Raw genomic sequence first — 26,241 nt, 5'->3', positions numbered from 1 at the left:
ATGGCTTTGGTCGATTCACACTCGCTGGGCAGGAGTCGGCAGACTCCGGCCGCGAGGAACCATATCGTCTACACTGACCATAAGGGAAGAAAGTAAGTAAAAGTTTTATCATATAAAAATATGTACAATACTAATATGTAAAGTTGTCAAAAGCTGAACATACTAGTACATTGTTGTCACCTCGCTTCTTAAAAGGTTTAACGTATTGTCCGAAGTCCGAAGTAACGAAGTCCGTCTGTCACAATTAAGCTCTGAAATCCGCCGTTAACAGCTTTATTTATAGTTCAAAATTATTTTGACGATCTTGGTATTTCTGATAAAAGTTCTTGTCTTATTGAACATAATTGTATTTTTGAATATTTGTATTACTCATATGTTATAAAAATACCAATATACAATGATTTGCACACAATGAAGAAGATAATATAACGTAACATAATAATTTACCTAACGAAAATGCTCGGTGACTTGATAGTTTAAATCATTAAAACAGAGAACAAATCGCAAAGCATGCCAAAACAATTCAATTTGACAAGTTTGATTGCGGAAATATATCCAAGAGTGGAAATGAAAACGTTTAAACCAAACAAATGAGTGCTATTATTACTCTCAATTTAGTCTAACAAGCAAGTTGGAGTCAAAGGTTCGACAAAGCGGGCCCCGGGAGCTCAATGGGCGTGAATTTTGTAATCTTCATTAATTTTCTACTGAACTTCACCCCTGTCTTGTTGACTTTTGTTTCCACTTGTTCATAATCGAGAAAAAAGTTTCAAATAAATTGATAAAAGCAAGGTGACTTACTGGTGTAGGTTAAAAAAATGTTTTTACACTCGTTCAATATTTTTTTATGATGGCGTATTGTTGAATAATAAAAATCATACAAAGTAACAATATTACTCCTTCCCTTCTTTTTCTCATGTGATTATTTCTATAAACTAATTTGAACTCTGTGTTTTGTAATTCGGGGCTCCGTTTACTCACTAATATATACATCAACTAAACTAGGCGACGGGAGAATTTGGCATGATGCACTTCCCAAAAACAAAATCCCACAAAGAATTTTGAAAAGCTCTCATTGACAATGAATATTAACAGCAAATAGACCGCTTGTGATCTCCTCACTTGGTAGTTACAATGAAATTATACGACAAAATATTCATATTTTAAAATGAATGTTAGTATACTAAGCATATACTTATCTCAAAATAAGATATCCACTTAAATATTAAGGAGCATGCTGAACAAAAAAGCTGCTGCATTCTTCATGTTTAAAATGTTCGTGTCGCTGTGCAAAGAAATTTTCATATAAATTAAGTGTAGAAACTTTGTAACCACTGAAAGAATGGTTCTCGTGTAAACTTTGTTAAAGAATTTAAATTTCGCCACTGTGTTATGACATTTTATTCTTACTTCACTCACTTCGTTATTTCCCCCGGCCATTCCCACAGAACATACGTTTAAGTGGTTTTGCAGTCGTAAAGATATTTCCGCGCTAGTAGGATTTGAGATCCTTTACACTAAATCACTTATAACAGCACTAGTGTGAAATAAAATTGTAGTGAAACTGAAAAGTTACCAACATTTTCGTGTCCAGTTTTGCTTCGTAAAAGGTTTGTGTTATTTTTCATTCTGATATAGATATTTAGGGTTCTGTTATCTGGAAAGGGGCCTTATACATATATAGATTCACTATGTCCGTGTTCTTGTTCATCTGAACAAAAATTAAAGAGTATTTTTTGAGGTGAAGCCTGTCTGTGATAAAAAAATACGTTCGTAAAAATATTACAGATACAAAATATCAAATTAAAAAATGCATATTATTTACACCTGAACAGTTGACCTCGAGTCTTGGTAACAATCTACCCCATAGGAATATACCAAAAACGTAATATAGGTTATATATAGTAAATAAATAAATATATACGGGACAAATTACACTGATTGAGTTAGCCTCGAAGTAAGTTCGAAACTTGTGTTACGAGATACTAACTCAACGATACTATATTTTATAATAAATACTTATATAGATAAACATCCAAGACCCAGGCCAATCAGAAAAAGTTCTTTTCTCATCATGCCCTGGCCGGGATTAGAACCAGGGACCTCCGGTCTCACAGACAAGCGTACTGCCGCTGCGCCACAGAGGCCATCATAGTATGGGTAAATAACTTAAATGGTGAGGATAAACCCAGAAAGGGTAAGTTAACAGACTGGTTCGTTAGCGATGTGAGATAATATGAACAACACATAGTACGCAGTCGTAGCGATGCGCCTCGGTTGCGATATCGCAGGCCCGTTAATTAGTGTCCGTGCACGCATTACACAAATCGATTTATTCAGATGAACGGTGGAAAAAGTTAAAAGTATTTTTCGTTTATATTAAATAAATATATATACGGGACAAATTACACAGATTGAGTTAGCCTCGAAGTAAGTTCGAGACTTGTGTTACGAGATACTAACTCAACGCTACTATATTTTAGTATAAATACTTATATAGATAAACATCCAAGACCCAGGCCAATCAGAAAAAGTTCTTTTCTCATCATGCCCTGGCCGGGATTCGAACCCGGGACCCCCGGTGTCACAGACAAGCGTATTACCGCTGCGCCACAGAGGCCGTCGATATTGTTCTTGAATAATCTACTTTGGGTATGAGTATTTGGCCAGTATAATTAGGTAGAATCTATTATCTTAATTATAACATAGAATAAATTTTTCAACGGCACTTGATTAACTACCTACTTGGTAGTGAAAATATTCTACGAATACAAATAAAATGAAATTTATTAGCTTATGAAAAAAATAAATAAATAAAGTTGCGTACAAATCTAAAGTGATAAGGATTAAGTACCTATAATCCTTTACATTATAGGTGAGTTGTCTCATGAAGGTTATGAAAAAGGAAATCTGAAAAGAATTTCAGACAAAGTTAACAAAGAAGTAAGTGGATAGTATGTAATAAAGAAATTTGAATAGAAATGGTTGGTCGTCCGTGAGGCCACAAGTAGGTGCGGGGTGGTCGGGGGCAGAGAGTGGAGTTACCAACTACCCAACCAAATGCTCCAAACCTCAGCTCCAATCCCTATTAAATCCAATAGGTTCATTTATATATTCATATCTTATTGCTTCATGCACTTGGAAGACTGGCTTTTAGATTGGGTGTTATAGGCACAAACGGCATTTTAGTTTGGGAAATATTGTTAAATATAATGCCAATGAGTGACTGACTGACAGACAATGTACAGCCGAAACTAGATAGCTGAAATTTATCATGAAAGTGTCAAAAATTGTCTTGTAGTGCACTATATGACGATTTTCCGAAATTCTCGTGGGAACGGTAGTTTTCACTTCACTTTAAAGGGATTTTTTGCTTCTCTTTAAAGGGATTTTCGTGTAGGCGAAGCCGCCGGCGCTCTCTAGTTTAAATATATTTTGGCATTAAAATGTGGCATTTATTACATAATAAATTCCCATCACATCTATTAAAAAAATTGATAAAAGATGATAAGTATGCATTTAAAACCACCATTACAATATATTGGGAGAGACCTTCAAGTTGGTAACACTGGAGCGCTGAGTTGAATGTGTTCACGGAAGGACAGCCGAGTTACTTGTACAGTTTCCGTTAGTCACATTTTCGCAACAAGGTATTCACATTTCGAGGACTGGAAAGTTGGCGTTATCGCGTTTAAAATAGAACGACAAACACATCTAACTTTGTGATGCAAAATGGACACGTAGAACTGGACAAACCGTTTCGGCTAGCTACTCCTTTTATTTCGGCAGCTAAATGACTAACTCGCTTAAGTATAACTTCGCCTGAAATGATTGTTGTCTGGGCTTTCAAATAGGAAAATGTAGATATAACATTTTTATGCCAGAAACTCGTCTTTTTCTGAATTTACGAGAATGGTCGACGTGAAATTAGATTTTGTGTGGTTTAACTAAGAACAACAATGTAATTTTAAAAAGTCCATTAGTAAAAATTTAAGGCATTCTACTGTCCATACCAATAATTATGTCATTTATATGATAACACCACATAATTATCAATTTATCATACATAGGTATATATAATCAAGTCTATATCCCTTGCGGGGTAGACAGAGCTAACAGTCATGAGAAGACTGAAAGGTTACGTCCGGTTTGGCTTAATGATAGAATTGAGATAAAAATAGCCCATCGCCTAAAAGAAGAATTTCAAGTTTATTAGTCCATCCCTTAGTCGCCTTTTACGACATCCATGGGAAAGAGATGGAGTAGTCATATCATTTTTCAACTGTTGCCGGGAACCACACCGCACCAACCAATTGTCATCACATTTTTTTTACAATATCATGCGTTTGACGTTTGTAGTAGGTACGCTTGTCTGTGACACCGGAGGTCCCCGGGTTCGAATCCCGGCTAGGGCATGATGAGAAAAGAACTTTCTCTGATTGGCCATGTTTATCTATATAAGTATTTATTATAAAATATATTATCGTTGAGTTAGTATTTCGGAACACAAGTCTCGAACTTACTTCGAGACTAACTCAATCTGTGTAATTTGTCCTGTATATATTTATATATTCAAGTTACATGTTTAAAAATAAGTAAAAGAGTTAAACATAAATTCTTTTCTTTTAATGTTATACTTTCGAAAAGTATATGTGTATTTGTAAGAAATTTCATATTCGGGTGGAGTCTGTCACACGTGTGGAGCGCCGTACCCGTACGAACATTATAAGTACGGATAAGTGTACAAATTGATTTATAGAAGTTGAGCGAGCCCGCGTTGCGCCTGAGTATTCACAGTCCTTTGCGTACACAGATAAAGTGGAAATAAAAAAGAAACTTCACAAACAGAAATCCTCTTGTCGCGAGATTTACGAGGCGACGCACCTCCGCCGAATAACTTATATGTAAATTTTACGTTCAAACGAAAAACATCCTTAACGCAAGAAAACTTATACAAACACACTTCTTCATTATCTGTCTAAAAAGTTAATACATTAGCACTAATGCAATCAATTTGTTCCGATATAGGTTAATGATGCGAGGTTGAAATACATTAGAGATCAATTTTGAACTAATACAATTGAACGAAAGTTTGGTAGAACCCAACAATTTGCTTTATGAAATTTGAATGAATAAAAGTAAAGGTGAGTTTCCACAGATAATTATAAAGAGTCACGCGATCAGTAGGTATTGTAAATCTCAGTTAAAAAACTCCCCCAGTACCTTAATTACTAGTCATAATAATTATAAAAATAAACACATTTTATAAAATTTAGGGACTCATTACAAAAAACTCGAAAGTTCATACTACAAAACCTAAATTTAAACATAATGGACATACCTTTCTAGATCGAAATTTTCGAACATGCAGAGAGTTTTGTACCGCGGTGAAAATATTTACTTACCAATTGAAATGAAGTTCTATAAACAGACTATTAAGTAAGTAACAATGGCCTCATTCCATGTCTGAACAATAATAATAAGTGAATTTTGATGTTGTTCTGACGCGATATTTATTCATTGAATTAACATCCAGCGAATGCAAGCACAATTTAAGCGCAATTTTCCGGCCAAATTTCTGTTTGTCAATTAAAATATTTTGAATCACCGAAATGATTTCAGTGGCAGTTAATTTGATTACTCGGAAAACTCTACAAAAGACAGCAAATTGTAAAATCGTGTAGCTGTGACAAGCAAATATTAAAACCGCTAAACATTGTTTCATATTTTTGAGATTTCGTGCGGAATAATATATGAAGTGGTTTGCAGTTAAGTTTATTTATATATTTTATTTTCAATCACTGTTTTAACTACGAATGAAACGATAAAGTTTAACTTTAAAATCGTCATCTTTTTTATAGTTTTAATTTTTGTACCAAAGAAAATTTAGTATTTATTTTTAACTATTTTGAGTATATGATGTCATGAATTATTAGTTAGGTAAGAATACTTCTCTTTTCTAGATGTATTTTTTAAAATTAGGAGTTGAAGCTATATTTAGTTTGAGTATTCCCAGTTAACAGAGCAATGGTGAACACCGAGTGCATACCTACTTGTGGATGCAGCTATGATTTGTATTGCCTGTCACGTATTTTCGGTAGTTTGTTTGCGGACAGCAATGAAAACAAAGTTCCTTTGCTATTTTTGTTCAGATTCGAGTAAAGATTTCGTAACTTAATCATTTTAGATTCACTAATATGAACAACTGCGATGTATGATAAGTAAGTTAATTTTGCAAGTGGTTAACGAAACAAATTAAGTAAGTAATTGACTATTCGAAACCATTAAAGCGGGTGGCTAGCATCTGTATAATTGATTCACAAACTTTAATAATATCATCGTCACACTCGTCATAACCCTTACGGGAAATAAAACCAGTAGTCTAGGAAAGACTCAAAGGCCGCATAGAGCCATCCAGGAAAATCAAATGATCTATTTGATTTTCAGAAGTACAATAATACTTAGCGAATAACGTGCAACAGCGGAGTGGTGAGAGAAACAGATTTATTGGGTGCAATCACAGATCAGATGTTGGTATTCCATCCAAAGCCCCGGAGAGCAAGTCTCGTATCGGCTGAATTATTTACACGCGCCGCTCTTGTGATGCCGATTGCCAAGCACAGAATGCGTGTCGGGAAACTTAATTTTTATATCTTTCAATACTTCCTCTTTGAGAGGTGGAAAAGTTATATTTATAAAAAAATAAAACATTAATCGATCTTATTATGTGCTGATATCATGTCCTAACCTAACATATAATCACGTCTATATCCCTTGCGGAGCAGACAGAGCCAAAAGCCTTTAAAAGAGTGAGACTGCTTGGCTTAATGATAGAATTGAAACGCAAATAGTGACAGGATGCTAGCCTGTCGCCTAAAAGAAGAATCCCAAGTTTATAAGCCTATCCCTTAGTCGCCTTTTACGACATTAATGGGAAAATAATCGTGGGGTCCGATTTTGTTTAAATTGGTGTCGGAAACCACATGGCTTGATATTATGTCCTATTATTATGTGCATAAACAGAACAGAAAGAGCCTTTGACTGACTTTTGCAATCAACATAGGAAAAGAAGCAACTGACATACTCAATATTTTTTCTTCGCTACCAGATTGCATGAAAACTTGTCAAATATCAAACCTAAATTGTGTGAAATGAAATAAAAAAAACAGTTTATTTTTTTATACCAAATCATACCGGAATTCAACAGAATGGTTTTCGCAAAAATATACAAAGTTACAATAAAGCAACTTTCACTACCAATTATGGTAGATAATGTAAAGATGTCCTCTAATCGTCTTTTAATATCCTCTATAAAAAGACATTCTCATGGATGCTGCAGACAGAAATATGTATAATTATAAGTCTATGAGCAGAAAAAATATGTAATGTAAAAAAATATGTAATAAAAATTGTAAAAGGATATAAAGTTAACGTTGCGTTTTCAGTAACAGGGCTCATATATTACAAAATGGATTTCAATTGACAAATAGGAGAGGAAAATCAAGTTCGAAATGGTCGGACAAATTTAGAGCATTCGATAAATGTTTAACGGAAAATATACCTTGTATGAAAAAAAAAGGAGGTATGTTTTGCCAAAGTAATTTTTTATTACTAGCAACAAAATCATAGCTCGTTCTAAATAAAAATTTTAATTTTCGGCCAAAAGTATTCACTCTTTGTTTCACAAAAAACATTCCTAGTTTTATTGCAGTTATCTTCCTGAAAGACACTAAAACGCAAACACAGATATGACTAACTTAAAATCCTCTTTATGGGCGAACAGCGGTTGAGCTGTAAGTGAACAAAAGTGACTAAGTTGTCGGCGGGAAGTGTGTGTATGAGTGGGACGAGACAGGGACAAGTTCACCTAAAACTAACTCCAAGTTTGAAGTGCGGCGAGCAAGCTTTTGTGCCCAACTCGCCTTCACACGTTACTTCCAAGCGATTTCGCGATCTTTGAATTTATCAGTTTAACAGGCACATCTGCTAAATGGAATAACAATGAGATTTTTCCATAACATAACATTTGTGTGAATCAATTTTGTGTAATATTATCAAGTTCTTTTATAATATTAATCTTTTACTTTTTTAGAATAATAATAGTTTTTAGAGTACTTTACACAAGCACGAAAATTTCTACCTCAGTATTCTCAATTCATGTGAATTTTTAAAATATTTCATACTGACTTACTTGGAAATATCATTTAGTCCTTTCTGAGGACGGTTCAATTTATGCAACTACAATAAATGTCCCGGATTGCACAATTGATTTTGTTCACGCCTATATCAACCGTAGAGTCTGAAATTGAAGGTAAATGACAAATGGTACTCTTGTACGAACTCATTGTCTGTCATATTCTAAGTGCATGGATATTATGTTTTATTATTATGATACGCGTCGTATGATGAATGGTGTATTTAATAATTCTTTGGGAAATTTTAGGTAAAACTACAAATTTTTCCCGAGCGGAACCGCGTACGAAAGTTATTTGGTGAATAAAAAAAAAGTGATACAAATTAACTACTTGACTCGCAACCAAATTGAAAGACGACACGAGTGAAATTCAGACACGCGTCTCCCCTCTGAGAGTAAGCGTTGTTTTATGGTCGCCGGGCCGCCAACAAACTTTGGCAACTGCTTTATGATCCTAATTTATAAGTGAGCGGCGGCGGGAGTATTTACGACTCTTTCTGCCCTCCCGCGAGTACGTTCAGATCTCACGAGCTCTAAACCGCTTGGTGTGTCCCCGACTTAGCCGTATGGGTTTGTTAACCCTTTCATCTACTTTTTGTACTTGGTTATACAAATGCTTAAAGTAACGTGAATATCTATTAATGCACATTTATATCTTAAGTGGTTGTTTCGTGTATCGACTGATCAGACAAAATCATTGTTTTAAGAAGTAAGTATATATACTTATCTAAAATAACAAAATGTTAGTTCACTAATTTTATGTTTGTAATAAATAACTTAGTTGAGTTAATTAACAAATTTTCTCATTGCACCCTACAATACATTATGTTTAGTTATATTATTCCCACATGTTTCTTCCTTGGGTCAGTTTTAATACTCTTATTTTACAGTTAACCTAAATGTACACGTTTAGGAGGTTTCATTTCTGTTCTTAGCCGGTTTATGAGAGCATTAGTTAGTTTTCTTCCCTTATCTATTTAATTTTTCTGTAACATAATTTTCAATTTGACAGAAATGTAATAATAATGGCACTTTTTGAAACTAACATGTCGAATAGATTTATATAGTCTCTTCCTTCCTGGCTTCAGTCCCGGTTGCATCCTCACCTCTTTGGAGAGGAACCCGGGGTATGTCTTTGACCATGGATCCTAGATTAGGAAGTCAGGACACTAAGTGACACCGCAACCTTTGCAGGTAAACCTGACACGTATTGGATCCATGGTTACACATCCAGTTGCCTGAATGCGCAGGTTTCCTGACGATGTTTTGCCTCACTGTATACATTTATATTGTATCTACTTTTAATGATAACATATTTTTTTTGTCCTTGGTGAATAACATTATATTTCTTACTATCACTATTCGTTGAAGATACATTTACAGATGCTTATTAATCCTGACGTATTAACGTAATATCACACAAAGAATGTGACGTGTCTGTTTTGCAATCTCTCTGGGAGTTGTGTGTATGAAATTTAGGAGCATAAATTAATTTTCAATTTCCCTTTGACGTTTCGCTGAGCCCGACATGTCTCTCAGGGAAGGTATTAACCCGAACATGACACTCTCTGCCTATTCGTTGCACCCATATCGCTCTATGTCTGAGACATCCTATACGCTTTGATTTTGAGTTTCAATTGAACGAAATTTATGATAGTAAATCTATCATAAATTACTGAAGCTGTAATGAAATATTAATACTAAAACTACATACATATGGTCACGTCTATATCCCTTGCGGAGTAGACAGAGCCAACAGTCTGGAAAAGACTAAATGGCCACGTCCAGCTATTTGGCTTTATGATAGAATTGAGATTCGAATAGTGACAGGTTGCTAGCCTATCGCCTAAAAAAGAATCCCAGCATGTCAATTCTGCTATTCTATTTTAATCCGAAACGGATCTGAAACGCATTGATGACAACTTTTGGTATTCTACTAACAATTTGTCAAAACGAAGTCGTAACGCATTGGTTACGCAGCCGAAACGGTTCGTTTGTCGTATTCTGCTAAAGGACAAATAACCTTCCGTTTGCCGTTCGGCTATTATTTCGTATTCTGATAAGTTTTTGACAGTTGGTCCGGCCGAAACGCAACGGTTCTGCATTGGTTGAATTGTCCAAAGTTACGGTTTTGCATCGGCAGCAATTAACCAACCGCTTCCGTTTCATTTACGTTTCAGCTATCAACGTAAAGTTACTGGAATACCGTTTGACAATATAAACGCAACTGTAACCAAGCTGAAACGCATCCGAACTGTTTCGGTTAACAAATAGCAGAATTGGCCTGCTGGTTTGTGAGCCTATCCCTTAGTCGCCCTTTACGACATCCATTAGAAAGAAATGGAGTGGTTCTATTCTTTTTTGTAATGGTGCCGGGAACCACACGGCACTAAAACTAAAACTGTAATAAATTATTATAATTTTAGTTATTCCTTGTTTATTTAAAAGGAACTGATCCTTAACAACTAATCGTATGTGTAAAAGCAAACGTCTACCTGATTAGTTTTGTGGAGAATATTTCTGCACATAAGCAAAGTCAAAGTACATTCGCAAACGGTATTGAAGATGCTAAAACCGATTTCGTGTTGACAGAAATATTAGGACAAGTTCCAATGCAGTCGGAGTACAGAATGCAACATGCAAAAGCCATTGAGTAACATTGAGTGAATGGATGTACCACCGTCGTCGGCCCTCTCCATTGTGTGAACATGAATATGACAAGCTCTAATCGAACTATGGCTACGTTTATATTAGGTTTAACATTAGCATGCCAATTTCCTGAAACAGTTCCCATTTTCTTATATGGTTTTTTGAATTATTATGGTTTAGAAATCTTAGTTATATTTCTTTAATTTTGGAATTGCGTCGTTATTTTGTTTCGATGTAATCCATCAGTTAGAAAGGAATCAAGTAAAATTTTAACATTAGTGATGATATTTTAGTAATAGATTTGATGATTGTGCAGTGCCGTGTGGTTCCCGGCACCAATACAAAAAAGAATAGGACCACTCCATCTCTTTCCCATGGATGTCGTAAAAGGCGACTAAAGGATTGGCTTTCAAACTTGGGATTCTTTTTTAGGCGATGGGTTAGCAACCTGTCACTATTTGAATCTCTATTCTATCATTAAGCTAAATAGCTGAACGTGGCCATTCAGGCTTTTCAAGACTGTTGGCTCTGTCTACCCTGCAAGGGATATAGACGTGACCAACCATATCTATACATAATAAGGCTAAGTTTAGCTGGATGAATAAAAACATAAGTATTAGATTTTTAAAAAAATCAAAAGTAAACTCGTATATCCATCCATCATTTTGCCTGTTCAAATTTACAACATTACTACAACCGCGCACGTAGACGCAGTGAAACGGCGCGGGTTTCAGCGTCGGCGGTGCATTGGTTCAAATATCCGTCGCCGTGCGATGGCTCACCGACACGAAGGAGGAAGGAGATTTCAATGCACTTGATTTATGGCCCACATAATGCAGCGCTGCGTTGCTTCTGCATGCAACCGCAAACAGTGGCACGTCTACATTTCGTTTATTTTAAGGTTAGGCTAATATTAATTTTGCATATCAGAAAAAAATGTTTGACAGTATGGGTATAAAGAGTTTTAGCATATGCTTTGTTTATACATACATATAATCACGCCTATATCACTTGCGGGGCAGATAGAGCCAACAGTCTTGAAAAGACTGATAGGAAACTTTCAGCTGTTTGGAGTTATGATAGAATTGAGATTCAAAAAGTGACAGGTTGCTAGTCCATCGTCTAAAAGAAGAATACAGGAGAAGAAGAGTTTAGAAGCCTATCCCTTAGTCGCCTTTAACGACATCCATGGGAACGATATGGAGTGGTCCTATCCACTTTTTAATACCGATAAGGAAGTCGCTAGGTAAATAAAGATAATGCACTAATGTTATACGACTACGAGTATGCACTTGTCGTTGTCTCACTTATAGTTTCAAATGAATCCAAATCTCTTTTTGCATGAAGGTTTACGAGATATAATAAGTAGGATTGTAAAAAGGAATAAAAGTTATGTATTGATTTCCCTTTTTTCAATAAATCAGTGAATCAATTTAGTACAAGTTTCGGTTTAGGACGCCTTAGCGATGCGTCACTGGCAAATTGAAAACTTAATTTATAGCTGCTACGAGTACGGTGCGAGCTCACACAGTTTACAGAAGATGACAGTTGGAAAGCCGATTCGTTATTTCGCACCAAAAGTTGTGAATGGGATACTTTTACACAAAAATAACTTAATTCAATAGTATTAAAAATATCTAAATTAATATATAATAGTTTCATGAACGTTTAGGTAAAGTAAAGCTGATGTTACAGGTATCAGAGGATGTCTCGACCCTTAAAAAAAGCATGATTATGTTGTAGATTTATTTTTATGTAAATACTACCAATTTTTTTCTGACCCCAATACATTGTCTATGACACCGTGATTCAGGTAATTTAGGAGAGTGTTAGTTATATAGTATAGGTGCCTGACTACTCTCCGTGACCTTATCAACAGGGGAACCTAGCCCAATTTACATCGTTGTTGTCACTGCTACAGGTAGGATTCCTGTATCTGATATGTTTTCTAAGATATCAATATCAGTGCGTGAGGAATAGGAATCGCAAAGTGCTGCGTTATTCAAGTTAATAGCCATTAGTTTGGTTCGTTAGTGGAATATTGCTAACGAATGTGCGGCGCGCATTCGGCCGACGCCTGTGAACCGCTCAATTAGCGCGAACACACCAACATTTCATACAGACTGCCATAAATTCACACATTTCATTAATTACCCACACTAGTAAAATTAACCTTTTATCTTTAACTAATCGGCATTTTTAAAATTTATGGCAGAGCGACGATATTTTTTAAAAATTAAACCCTATAATTGCTTACAGGTAAAAGGACATCAAAACACCATAAAGACATAAATAAGAATTAACGAAACTTATTTTTTTTTAATAAGATTCAAAAAGGGGCATTATTCTCGCTTATTTGTTAAAAAATACTTTCAGAATACTTGTTACAGTCTTTATAACAAAGAAAATCAAATAACGAGTAACAACGACGAATAAGGTACCAAAAATTTAGAATTTTTATTTCTCCTACGTAAACAGAGAGAAATACTAGTATATACAAGTCCTAATATTATAATAAGCTTAACTAATTGGATTGAGATGTAATGTACAATTAACCGACTAATGTATTGTAAGCAGCGGTTTAATACTACGTGTAAGTTAATTAAGGTAATAACTGAATGCACCTGTCAACCTTAATTACATTTACAAGATAAACCTTTTGATTTGTGGAATCAGGTTTAATAAAAATGTGCTTGAAATTTTTAACATCCAAATATGAATAGAAAATTTGATAAGTAAATTATTATCCTCATGGATTTCACGGGTCTATACACCCCAGATTTTTGAGAGGCTTGCGAGGAGATACAAATCCATCACAGAGACCCTTTGGAGAAGTTGATGTTATGTTGTTCTCCTGCCAAAACCCGTTCCCGGGGATATCAATATACGATATGTCCATGAACAGGTGTCGGCAGGAGGTGGACTTATTACAAAATAAGGAAAAGAATGATGGGTTATGGAGTTGACGTTTATAATCATGAATACGTGAATATTATATGGCAGGCGGTTACTCGAAATGGACCCCTCAAATCAGTCATCATGATTTGCAACAAAGGGGCAACATCGGCGTGGGTTCCTAAGACTGTCGAGAGGTGAGACTGCGGGGCGTGAAATCGTGGTGAACCAGTCAGGCACCCCGGCGTTATGACATTTTACACTTCCATTCTTCGAGCGTATAGCTCTCGCGACTCCACTCGACTGGCCGGTTAAGGCAAGTCAATGGTAGGGGTTCTGTCCTTCAACGGTTTCCACTCTGACCTTAGCGAAGGAAGATCGGAGGCGAGGAACAGGGGCCTTGGAGCACTCAGGTCCGTGGGGTCGCTGCACCTCAACAGCCACAAGCTGCCCTGCGGAGCACGGGGAAGGCGACCCAGGGGGCGATGGGGTCGTCACATTCCGACGCCTTTATTTTTATGATATATGTATTTGTATAACTCGTGTACATTAATTGAATGTTGCAGAAATGCAACACAAAATTAAAAATATTTGAAATATTATATATTGCTCATTTGCGGTGCTCGGGTCCCACCCGTAGCTACGAGCTACAAATACGGCGACGCTGCTACGAAACTTTGCTATGTGCCCATCTACGTAAATTATTACATAATTTATACTGTAAATAGTTAATACAAATACCTAATGTCCTTTCGTCGATACCTACCACTAAGCCTAATTCGAGGTTGTGCGCATTACCTTAGACCTCATTTTTCTTACCTTTAGGCAGATTGGGGTGAAACGCATTCTAATTATTAATGTAAATATATTTTCTTCCTGATACAATCACAACTGCAATAGTCAATAAAAAAATGTATTATTAAGAAGAACCTGCGAATAGAGGAAGCCAGAAAGTCGTGTTGCTGTGATGAAGATGATTAATATGGCTCATTTGCGGTACCGGGTCTCCGCCCGTAGCTACGAGCTACGAGCACGGCGTAGCTGCTACGAGACGGTGCTACGTGCCCGTCTGCGTACATCGTTTACGCTTCCGCGTTGAGAATTTATTGTATTCCACCCCATTTATATATTTTATCTCTGCTGTGTTAAATATAATGTGTTTAATATAATGCTTATTGCATTCTTGATACGTCTCTATATAGACTTGCTTTTGTGGGATGTTTCCATCAAAGGTCGGTATATTTCATACATACACACATAAAGTCACGTCTATATCAATTGCGAGGTAGACAATGTCAACAGTTTCGAAAAGACTGGAAGGAATTCAGATGTATGGTTTAGAATTAAATAAAATTGAAATTAGAATTGAGTTTAAAAAAGTGGCAGGGTGTTAGCCAATCGCATACAAGAGTAATCTCAAGTTTATAAGCCTATCCCTTACTCGCCAAGAAATCCATGTAAAAGATACCTACTTTGAATTATTGTAAGTATTTTAATGTTCATAAAATTTAAAGAAACTCAAACTTAAAATTATTAATTGCATAACTGTGTAGACATAAGGATACATTTAATAGTAACAACAGTTTGTTCCTTCAGGCATGCAATATTTTTATCATTATTAATACTATCGTTAGTATAACCCATTTTATGAAAGTAATCCAGGCATTAATTCTTTTAAGTTTAAACTGAAAATTACATTGAATATTGCTAAGTTTTTATGCTTAATTTGTACGGTGATCTAAATATTCAACCAAATTATAAAAACGTTATTATGATAACCAAGCTTTTAATTTACTTTTGATAAAAGAGTATAATACATATTTTTTATTCCTGGAGGTAAGTGGTTGAATATTTTAATGCATATGTGTTAAAAATTTCAATATTTACTTCGTTCATACTACTTAATCGTCTGAATACATTTTATGGATTATACGTTAACATTTTTTTTTATTACAAAAGTAGACTTAGTAAATACTAAATTGTACTACTTAGTAAATATAATTCCGTAAGTGAGATAAGGATATATATTCCAAAAGTAAGCCGCTCGGGTAACATCAATTGAATAATTTTCTAACAATATTAAGAGTGCATACTATAACTGTTTTTTTTTGTTAATTTATAATAAATGTGTATTCCAATTTAGGTGCCAGTCAATTGTGACATCAAACAAATTGTGTCCATGAACTTCCTCTATTTTGGTGTATTTTTTCTTGTTTGTTAAGATTTTATGACTCTTTGTGTTAATTTGCTTTTTAACATTAATACAATAAAGTATTTACAAATAAATAATTAATTGAAAAAAATTCAATGTAAAAAATATCCTGAAAATATGTAAGACTAACTTCTTCTTATTAGGTGTTAATGGTAATAAAATGAACTAGTATAAATACTCCTTGGTACATGAAAACAAATCGAAAGGTAGTTATATATAGTGACATGCTGAAGTATGATGTACTGTCGTCTCCTGCGCCCGTGGCATGTCACGCGCGACACCGTTTTTATCGCGCGAAAAGCTATCGCTGTCCCGTTTCACGACATTATGAAAAGCGAAACAGCGATAGTTTGGGGGCTGATTTCCATAAACTGCAGCTGTGATGTGTACGTAGTTTATTCTGTTAGTGTTTGCCGAGACTTGAATATTAAAGTATAAGTAAAGGCAAACTAAATAATTATTTAGTGCACACTAAAATTTAGCAACTTTAGTGTTCCATTCTGACATCTGGTAACAAGTTTGCCATTTTCTAAATGTTGACTGGCAGAAAGCCAGTTAGTTTATGTTTACAGACTTTATTAACCTATAATGCGTAATCGAATTTTAAATGCAGTACAAATATAATTATGTCACTTTTTATCCCTTACGGGATAGACAGGGTAGATAATTTGAACACGGACAGCTACATGACTTCATGATGGAGCTGAAATATAGCAAAGGTTACTAGCTTATCGATAAAATGAAAAATCCCAAGTTTGTAAGCCCTACTCTCGATTGACTTTTACTTTTATTAAAATAACAAATGAAAACACAAAATAACATTATAAATCTAGAAAGTGCAATAGATCGACTTAAAAAACATCACGAAGTTGTTAACTCTGTTAGGCGCTAGTACGTGTTCATCGAAAAATTTTCAACAAATCCTTCCCAATGTTTATCGATTAAACTCGAAAAAAGTACGAAGGGTAGAGTATTATTGCTGTAATTGGTTTCTAATGCTACGTAAACCCCCCAAACGTGTTGCGAGACTGGACTGCGAGATAAAGTGCTTGTCCGCACACAGATTTCACTGAATTTTTATATATATTTTCCTTTAGCCTATCGCCAAGCTTTTAACTTACACTTTATAAAATTTGTGAGCCACTCTTGTAGAACAATATGCAGTTGATAACTTACTCGTTAGATAATGTTTTGAATATTTACTTAATTCACAATAATTTATTATCTAGTAATTCCATTGCAGACTCCAATTCTTTTACAAATTTTTTGCTTACGTCAATTAAAAAGGTCAGTTACACCCATTGTAAATACCTACTACACGTTCACAGTTCGTTTAAAATATTTTTTAACACTATAAAAATTAGAATAGACAAAGATTAATGTTTTTAAATATACAGTCCAAACGTGGGTTCTGTATTATTTGGCAATCATTTAGTACGAAAATAATTCTTAATTTATTTGCAATACCTAAGTAAACAGGGAAAGAGAGCAGAGTGTATGTTCAATTGAGCCCCTCTTATTGTATCAGGATTAGGGAAAATCCCGTGCGCGACACTTGCCCGACGACTCTGTTATGTTTGAATTTAAAACGCATCACATATTTAAATGAATATAATTTGGTTATGTATACTGATTCCCTTTAATTTTGCTTTATTTATTTGTTATACAACTTAATATTAAAGAATTTTCAGAAGCGATAAGTCATCAGGTGTGAGTTAAAAAAAGAATACAAAACAATCTCAAAAGTTTTAGTTTAAATAGACATTAACATTTAATAGCTTTTGCCCGGGACTGTCCGTGAGAATTAAAGCTTTGTGTTACTCTTAAAGATTAGACATGCCTGTTGCCAAATTTCATTCAAATAGATCTATTTATTTTTGGGTTTATTTATATTCAGGCAGATTATCATCTTAGCTCAGTTCCCAAGTTTCGAGGTAATTAATATCTAATATTGTAATCCAGATTAAGTTCTAAATTCTAGATATCATCGATAAGTCTCAAAGCAAGACTGGGTATCAAATATTCAGCTCCTGGTGGTTATAATATTATTAATACATTCTAAGGAGTAGCTTTATTCAGGTATTAAATCAGTCTTCTTGTAACCAAAGTTCTGTAGAACTAAACCTTCTGTTAAAATAGGGAAACTAGTCTTTGTGTTATTATAGCGTGTAAACTCCATTACTCAAAATTCGTTTAATTATCTATTTGTGAAAAGGTTTAATACACACATACTGTATGTATGTGTTAGAATTAATATAAGAATGAAGTAAAATATTTAACGTTAATAATTTACTTGTTAACTAATATAAAAAAAAATTAAGCAGATCACATTTCCGTCATATATTTCTCAACATAGCCCAACTGAGCGTAATGAGTTATAGAAATGCCAACTCGGCGATATCCCTCACAGCGTGGGTGACGTCCTTACTAGAATTTTTCAGTGTGCAATGTCCTGTCGCACTCGAATCCTTGTAAATTTATGGCGCCCGCCGCTGACGGTGGCCAGTTTTACGAATACTAGATGGGTACTTTTGTACATGTCTCCACGAAAGATGTGCTCGTATACGTATGCATTAATACTTGATTCTAAGACTGTACAGTTATTCCTGTAGCGAACAACTTGAATATTTTTGGTGACGAGGCCAGTTCTACACTAAGATATTTAAAAAAAATATATTTCGACAATAAAGTAAGCAGAAGTGTATAAAATAAATACTGTTATAAATCCATCTAGACTGAAGTACGAATTAAATTAAGCGGAATTTACACTACAAAACATATTATTATTTTCTAGTGTAAATTCTGCTTATTTTAATGCGAAAAATTCCTGGGGTACAAAGTTGGAAAAGTCAACATAAGGCCTATACATACTAATATTAAATCCTGCTTTCAGGTCTATTTCTGTTTTACAAACACAGATAACTACATATAAACGTCGATATCCCTTGCGGGGTAGACAGTCTTGAAAAGACAAAGCCACGTTCAGCTGTTTGGCTTAATAATAGAATTATGATTTAAAAAGTGACAAGTTGTTAGCCCAACGCTTAAAAGAAGAATCCCAAGTATATAAGCCTATCCCTTAGTCGCCTTTTACGACATCCATGGGAAAGAAATGGAGTAGTCCTGTTCTTTTTTCTATAGGTGCCGAGAACCACACGGCACTTTTTCTGTTTTCCCAATAGATAGTTGGATTGAAAATGTCGCATTTCCACAGATTGAAAAGGGAAATGACAAACAAAGTTTTTGCTCGATTTACCGGCATTGTTTCAAATAAATATTCCTTGCAGAATACCATACGCCGACAAGATCACCCCCGAGCCAATCCTGAACAACAATGCGAGGGACACAAAGGCTGACTCGATCAGGAACAGTTATAATAGCCAATTCAAAGTTGGCATCTACGGCTGGCGGAAAAAATGTCTCTACATTCTTGTGATGGCGCTCATGTTTATGATGATCATTAATCTGGCACTGACGCTGTGGGTTCTGAAAGTCTTGGATTTTAATTCAGTAAGTAACTGAAGCTATGGTTATTTTATGGCATTTTTTGACATTTAGCATGCGTGGCCTCCGAATATTGTTATCTTGTAAAGATTAAAGATGTGACATACGTCAAGGGGGATAGACAATAAGTATACATACAAAGCACTAAATTTTTTACAGTAATAGAAGACTTGTTCTCCTTACCTTTTAAAGGCACATAAACAGTTAACATTAACAAGATGGAAGGCTTAAATTTCAATAATGGTTAATTTAACCTCAGAAACATATTTAACTTTGTTTATCCAATGTTAAATGTACATAATTATGAGTAAGCGAATCTGTGTTCACGCGACACACAAAATGCAACAAGCTCTGTGAGAGTGAGCGGTGTCCTCAGGCGTTCTGTTGTGAGCGACAACTGCTCTCTTGCAGCTTTGAATGAATTTCATGTTTACTTACATTCACTTTAAGAATAGATAGTGAAAAATACAACTCTTAGTAAAAAAATATTGGTGTGGCTGTAGATTGCTTTGTGGTTGCCACGTTGCAAGCAAATAAATATGATGGCCCGGATAATCTTTAATGAGGTTAAGACGTTTTCTTCTGTTTACTTTGGAAGGATTTTATGAAAATCCAATGTTAACTTTGAAAGTATTAGCGAAAGTACCATCTATGAAAATTCGCGCTTACAGGTCTGTAAGTCATCAAGATGAAGCCCGCTGGCCTACTTTACACTGGATCTGGTGCTCGTCGCTGACTTCTTTAAATAAGTCGTTTTTCTTTTTCCAATAGGAGGGCATGGGCCAGCTCCGCATCGTGCCTGGTGGTCTGCAACTGCTTGGACAAGCTCTAGTACTGGACTCGCTGTTCACGTCAAGCATCAAGTCTCGTCGGGGACAGCCCGTAGCAGTGGAGTCGTCCCGTAATTTTACCATTTCCACGAGGGATGTCCATGGATTGCTGCAAAGTAGACTGTATTTAGGCAAGTGAATTTTAATTCTATAGTTTTTATGTGGAAATTAAAAATATGAATTGCTTTTATATACATAATGTCAGATTTTAGCGAGAAGCCATAACCCTTGCAAACGCTATCTATAAGTCGAAACTACTCTAACGGTTTCGCTGATAAGAATAGCATAAGGCACAATTTTTAGAAGCTAGATGTTTAAATGATAGTTACATAAATAGGACCTAAAAATTAATAGCATAATGTACCCTAGAACAGAATACACATGTATGATTTTCAAAGACATCGAACTAACGTTAGCGTGATCCGAGCGAACACATGAATAAATCTGAGGCTTATGCGTACACGAGGCGTTACATATCGTACTGAAATCTAGCATTGTGTTCACTGCAGTGTTGCTCATGCCTTTTATGATCTATTAGGTATGCTTTATGATAGCAGCAACATAGGTTATGTTACTTTAGAACATCTTTGTAATAAAGGTACTATTAATTAATTGTAATAGGTTACGACAATTTTTGCCAAATATCATAATATTAAAAATAGGATCTCATTTAAAGTAAAATAAATGCTATATTATTCGCTAGCTGAATCTTATATTCAATATGGTTTATGTAGTTACGGGCGTACATATAAAACTTATTTAAATACAATTTATGATCTTCAACTAAGAATATTAAAAAATATAGTATCAAATAAAGTTAGATATCAATATACCTAGTGACGACCACTCTGGCCTTTTTAAACACTGTAAAGTATTGCCCGTCCATACATACATACATACATAAAATCACGCCTCTTTCCCGGAGGGGTAGGCAGAGACTACCTCTTTCCACTTGCCACGATCACTGCATACTTCCTTCGCTTCATCCACATTTATAACTCTCTTCATGCAAGCTCGGCGGTTTCGGGTAAAAAATGTTTTATAAAAAACTGTTCTTTTTAACCAATAATCGACCACAACCAGAACACTCTGTATACACCCGATTACATAGCTAGACATCAACTGAGTAGCAAACCGGTTCGCGTAAACAATGAATATGGTAGGCGAACGACTGATTATATTGTTACTCGACTCATTAATAAACTACCTGTGGAATTACGTGATAAATTGACGAAAAAAAAAATATAAAATATAAACTTAAAGAGCATTTCCTTAGTTCCCTTTAAAACGTATATTGTCATAACCATAATTAATAAGAGACCAAATAATAAAAAAACATATGTATTTGTCCAATTCTTGGTTATTTTTCTTCTTCTATGTATTACAATATGATTGATTGACGTAAACTTAATTCTTAGTGTAATGTCAAACCTTGGTGGTTTCGCTATGCTAAGTTAATACCTACTCAATGTTTTGTAAGATCCTTTATACAATAATAAATGAAAAAAAAATGGGAGGTAGAATGAAGTTAACAGATATACTATAGTGTTTTCTTTTCTAAGTCTTTCGTGTCAGAAAAAACAAGTTAAAAAGTTAAACCTCAAGTAGGCATTTATTAATGAATTTTTTTTTATAAAATGACTTCTTTACTTAAAGGGCACGATCGCTTAGAAGTGAACGCAGGGAGACTCGAAGTCCGGGATGCAAGAGGGGCCCTTATTCTGGGCGCGGGTCAGGATGCTGTAACGGTGGGTGCGGACACACTCACTGTCATTAGTCCAGCGGGCGTCACGTTACACACGGCTGCGCAAACGCCGCTTGTTAAAGCGCCCCCAGCGAAACCATTGGTGTAAGTAATATTATAGGTATAGGACGCTAGAGGGTCTCTTCTTCAATGTGTGGGTCAAGATGCTGTGACGGTGGGCGCTGACACACCCACTATCATTAGTCTAGCGGACGTGATGTTTCACACGGCTTCGTAGACGCCACTTGTCAAAGCGCACCTAGCGAAGCCTGTAAAGTACTGTAAATAATAAAAAAGTGAGCAATAATCGTAATAATTAACGGTGGTCAAATCATAAAGACGACTAATACCAATATAGAAATCGATTTTTCAACCCATTTCAACTTTACACCGTTGATTATTAATACATTCCGGTAATTATACATTTTGTACACAATACGAGTATAATTGTTTGCTTAAAACAGCTTGGAGTCTCCAACCCGATCGCTGGAGATGCATGCAGCTCAAAATATCGCGTTGGAGTCACGAGCCGGTGACATCAGCGCAAGTTGCCTCACCACCTTCCGTCTGCGATCCATCGCCGGTTCGGTGAGTATCAAATTAACCTGCCAACAAATTACACATGATTTTATATTGAACTGTTAATTGTATAATGATGTATGTTTTCAGATACGCTTGGATGCCCCTAGCATATACATGCCCAAGCTGAAATCAGCATTGCCTTTGCCTCCTTCAGCCCCCCATTCGCATGACCCGCACCATCAAAATATCTACCAATTGTGCGCGTGTGCAAATGGCAAACTGTTTCTAGCGCCCCCACACGGTGCGTGCGCAGCGAGGGAAGAGAGTCTTATCTGCCGATGATGTTTATACTGTGATTTAGAAGGCTTTGTTGTCAATTTCCATTTGGTTGTTAACTATTTGTTAGAGGACAAATGTGTTAGTAATTTGTATTTTAGCATGTCATTATTATATCTAGAATTATCGTAAATATTTTACAAATTCTGTACATCATCCAATGTGTTGTATCTACATATTTCTTCGGATAAAAATGGCAACACCTTTAAATAGTTTACTTTTATCGAAAATATATAGAAAGTAATTTTCACAGAAGCAGTATATTCTTAGTACCTCTGTACTCACAATGTTTCTAAAAATTCAATGAATTTACAATGTGTATTAAAATTGGCGTAGCATAAAACACGCAAAATTTGAAATTTATTACAACGACTTTAAAAAAACGTATCAAATTACTTTATTTATAATAACTAGTGCCTTTTGGAATCGCAATTTAGAATTAATATTGGCAAAAGAATTATATAAATTACGAAATATATCACCATGACCCATGTTTTGAGATTGTTCAATGCATTTCTCAAAAAAACATTAATTTCCTGTTCAATGTTTCTCCAGGTCTATCATACAAAATTTTTTTTGGACGCATCCTTATTCTCTTAAGTACAATAGACCTAGTACTTTCGATCATGCGAAAAAAAAAACAATAATTGTTTATTATTTGAAATCATACCTAAGTACCTAAAATATTTTATTTTTATGTCAATTTCTTTTTTGTTATCACTAAACTGTGTAATACAACTTAAATGGTTTAGGAATAAATGTGTATTATAACGTAGAGAATGTATACAAACTGCCACAGCTGACAGTGCATGTGTGCAGTGAATTAGAAAAAGCTTAGTATATTTAACGCATGCAACACTATCATTTTACCACATAACAAGAAATTCTTCTTGTATAAGTAGACATGTATGTTTGAATAATTTATTTTAAAATGGGTTTTAGATTACATTTGATTATAAATAAATAATATTTACAAGTTAAATAAATTTTTGTTCTTGGGCTACAAAGGGTATAAATAAAAAAAATGTTTAGGGATCAGTATGTTTCAACTCTTTATATTTGCTGCTAGTTAGGTATATGTGTATGTATCGATGATATGCAGGTTGGTATTAAAATTTGTAAAGCTAGTCTGTTACATATTAGTAATATAAATGAATAGGTATTAAGCTGAATTTGTTGAATTCATTGTACATAATATATAATGTAAAGTTAGAAAATTATATAAATTACAGGTGTATTATGAAACCAGCTTTTTATTATTTCACATTTTTTTAAATATTAATATGATATTTTGATTTAGTTAATAATATGTCATAACGTTTTAAAAAAAATTTTAACGCTTTAAGTATTGGCAAAAGCACATTCCACAACGTTTATCAATAAGATAAACCTCAATAAATTACCGAATAAAAATAAGATGATTTTGAAAATCATAACAAATTCATAACTTATTCTTAAGCAACTCAATTCTCTTTCTGGTGTAAAATATTCCAGAACTCCATAATTAAATTTTACCAGCTAACTGACATAAGTACTTAATTTCATTTATAAACGAACTCTGCATAACTAAGCAAGTTTCATCATTTAATTCGGTTTAAAGTGATGTTTCTACAAACAACTGTTAAATTCGTGAGCAGATTTTCACAGCACTTGCGAATATAATTTGAAGAAGAATCTAGGGTATGAATTTAAAGTCACGAAATCGTCTCTATCTTCAATTAAAACCACCCAACAAACATTTAGGCGACGATTAGAGCTTATTTTGTTACTTAGTGAGCTAGAAAGGCATTACAGTAGCAGCACTTATGACTTTTGGCGATAAAGTGGTGTAAGCAAGTAACGTATATCACTTCTACTTATAATACAGAGTTACAAGCGCGACAATCAGGCGAGCTTAAAGGTTATGGATGTATTATGGCAAATCTTAACACTGTTGTACATGCACAGCATTTTGTGTTATAGCTTTAAGTGAATCTTAGAACTCTAAGATCTAAATAAGAATAAGAATTAGTTACTACCTCCAAAAGTGCTATGCAGGTGATATTAAACTCTTTACAAGAACCTAAAGTTGCACAATAGCGTTAATAAGCGCTACCAGCCATACAATGGTGTTTATTTAATCTTATATAGAACCAAATGCTTGAAGTTATACAAAACTCTCTTGCATTACTTTAAGTCAAATAGGAGTATAATTTTTCGCTATAACAGATCCTCTAGCGACTATTGTTACTTTTTTGTGACTAAAGGTAAAGTAATAGCGCTTAAGGTCACTACTGTATTTCTTATATTGACTACTTGTTTTTGACAATGGCGTCGCAACCAAAGAAAAAAACTAAAATTGTTGTAAATACTTGGAAAAATGAATGTAGGACTGGTGGAAATACGCAGAAATTGATCAGAGAATATTATCGCATTTTGAACTCCTTTATTCCTATTGAAAATACGTCCTCTATTCTTATGGAAAGCAGTGAAGCGCGAGTTTCCTGTGAGCTTGAAGGTTCCGTACATGCTTTTCAAAATGATGATTGTGCTATTACTACAAGTGATAATGAAGATTCCTATGGAAAGCAGTGAAGCGCAAGATCGCATCGCGCATCGACTCAATCAAAAGATAAATACTGTCTCACGAAAGATAATGATATTGTAGAAATAAAACAAAATTTAGTCATTGTCACCATTTAATATTATTCATATTCATGGCTATAAAATGAAGAACAAGCTCGATATTTTTGTGCTTCCCATGAAGTCATCGTATCTAAATATGTATTTAGTTGAAGACAGTGCTGTTCTAGTTGATCGTGTTCAGCACTTCCGAAATGCTGCTGGTCTGCGCTGGAACTTGCCTCATTTTCAATATTGTTATTTTCTACTCTCTGTTCAACTGTTTTTTGTAAGTTTTATACGCTTTCGTCTTATCTGTAAACAAACACGACATTTAATAGTCTTAAAGTCAGGTTTATAAACCTAATATTGTATTTAAATCATAATATTATATTAATTGTTAAAACAATATAATAATTTATATCTAGCTACTTCTTTGTATTCTACTCGTCCAAAACAGTTAACAGGTGAATAATAAATAACATCAATACATGGTTTAAAGTTTTGAGCACTACGGATCCCTAAATTCGTTTGCTCGCCATGTTGAGATAATGAAATATTAGATTATGGTTATAAAAACAAATATTTACAAGGTTTCCATGAAGTATTTTGCTCTAGTATGTATTTATATTACTAGTACAGTATTATAAGATCAATAAGGCAATATTTTAGAACTTTTTTACAAGAAAAATGTGTCACTCCATATTAGACAAAACATTTGTTTTCAGTAAAAAGACAACATACATCGGGCGCT

The 26,241-nt window shown here is 34.6% G+C and overlaps 1 protein-coding gene across 1 annotated transcript; it reads left to right on the top strand.

The window, feature by feature from the left end:
- On the top strand, positions 1–22,892 carry LOC106131060 (delta-sarcoglycan). The gene is made up of 6 exons (XM_013330049.2): positions 1–92; positions 19,238–19,460; positions 20,226–20,415; positions 21,941–22,133; positions 22,493–22,616; positions 22,698–22,892. The coding sequence occupies exons 1-6, from the start codon at positions 1–3 to the stop codon at positions 22,890–22,892; spliced, it is 1,017 nt and encodes a 338-aa protein (XP_013185503.1).
- Positions 22,893–26,241: the final 3,349 nt, after the last annotated feature.

Source organism: Amyelois transitella, chromosome 6, assembly GCF_032362555.1.
Source record: "Amyelois transitella isolate CPQ chromosome 6, ilAmyTran1.1, whole genome shotgun sequence".
Classification (NCBI taxonomy): Eukaryota; Metazoa; Arthropoda; class Insecta; order Lepidoptera; family Pyralidae; genus Amyelois; species Amyelois transitella.
Note: the sequence above shows the minus strand (reverse complement) of the source record. Positions and strands in the feature narration are given on the sequence as shown.

Coding starts and splice junctions, on each gene's coding strand:
- LOC106131060 (XM_013330049.2), top strand. CDS start 1: ATGGCTTTGGTCGATTCACACTCGCTGGGCAGGAGTCGGCAGACTCCG. Junction 93..19,237: donor ACTGACCATAAGGGAAGAAA/GTAAGTAAAAGT, acceptor TATTCCTTGCAG/AATACCATACGCCGACAAGA. Junction 22,617..22,697: donor TGCGATCCATCGCCGGTTCG/GTGAGTATCAAA, acceptor GTATGTTTTCAG/ATACGCTTGGATGCCCCTAG.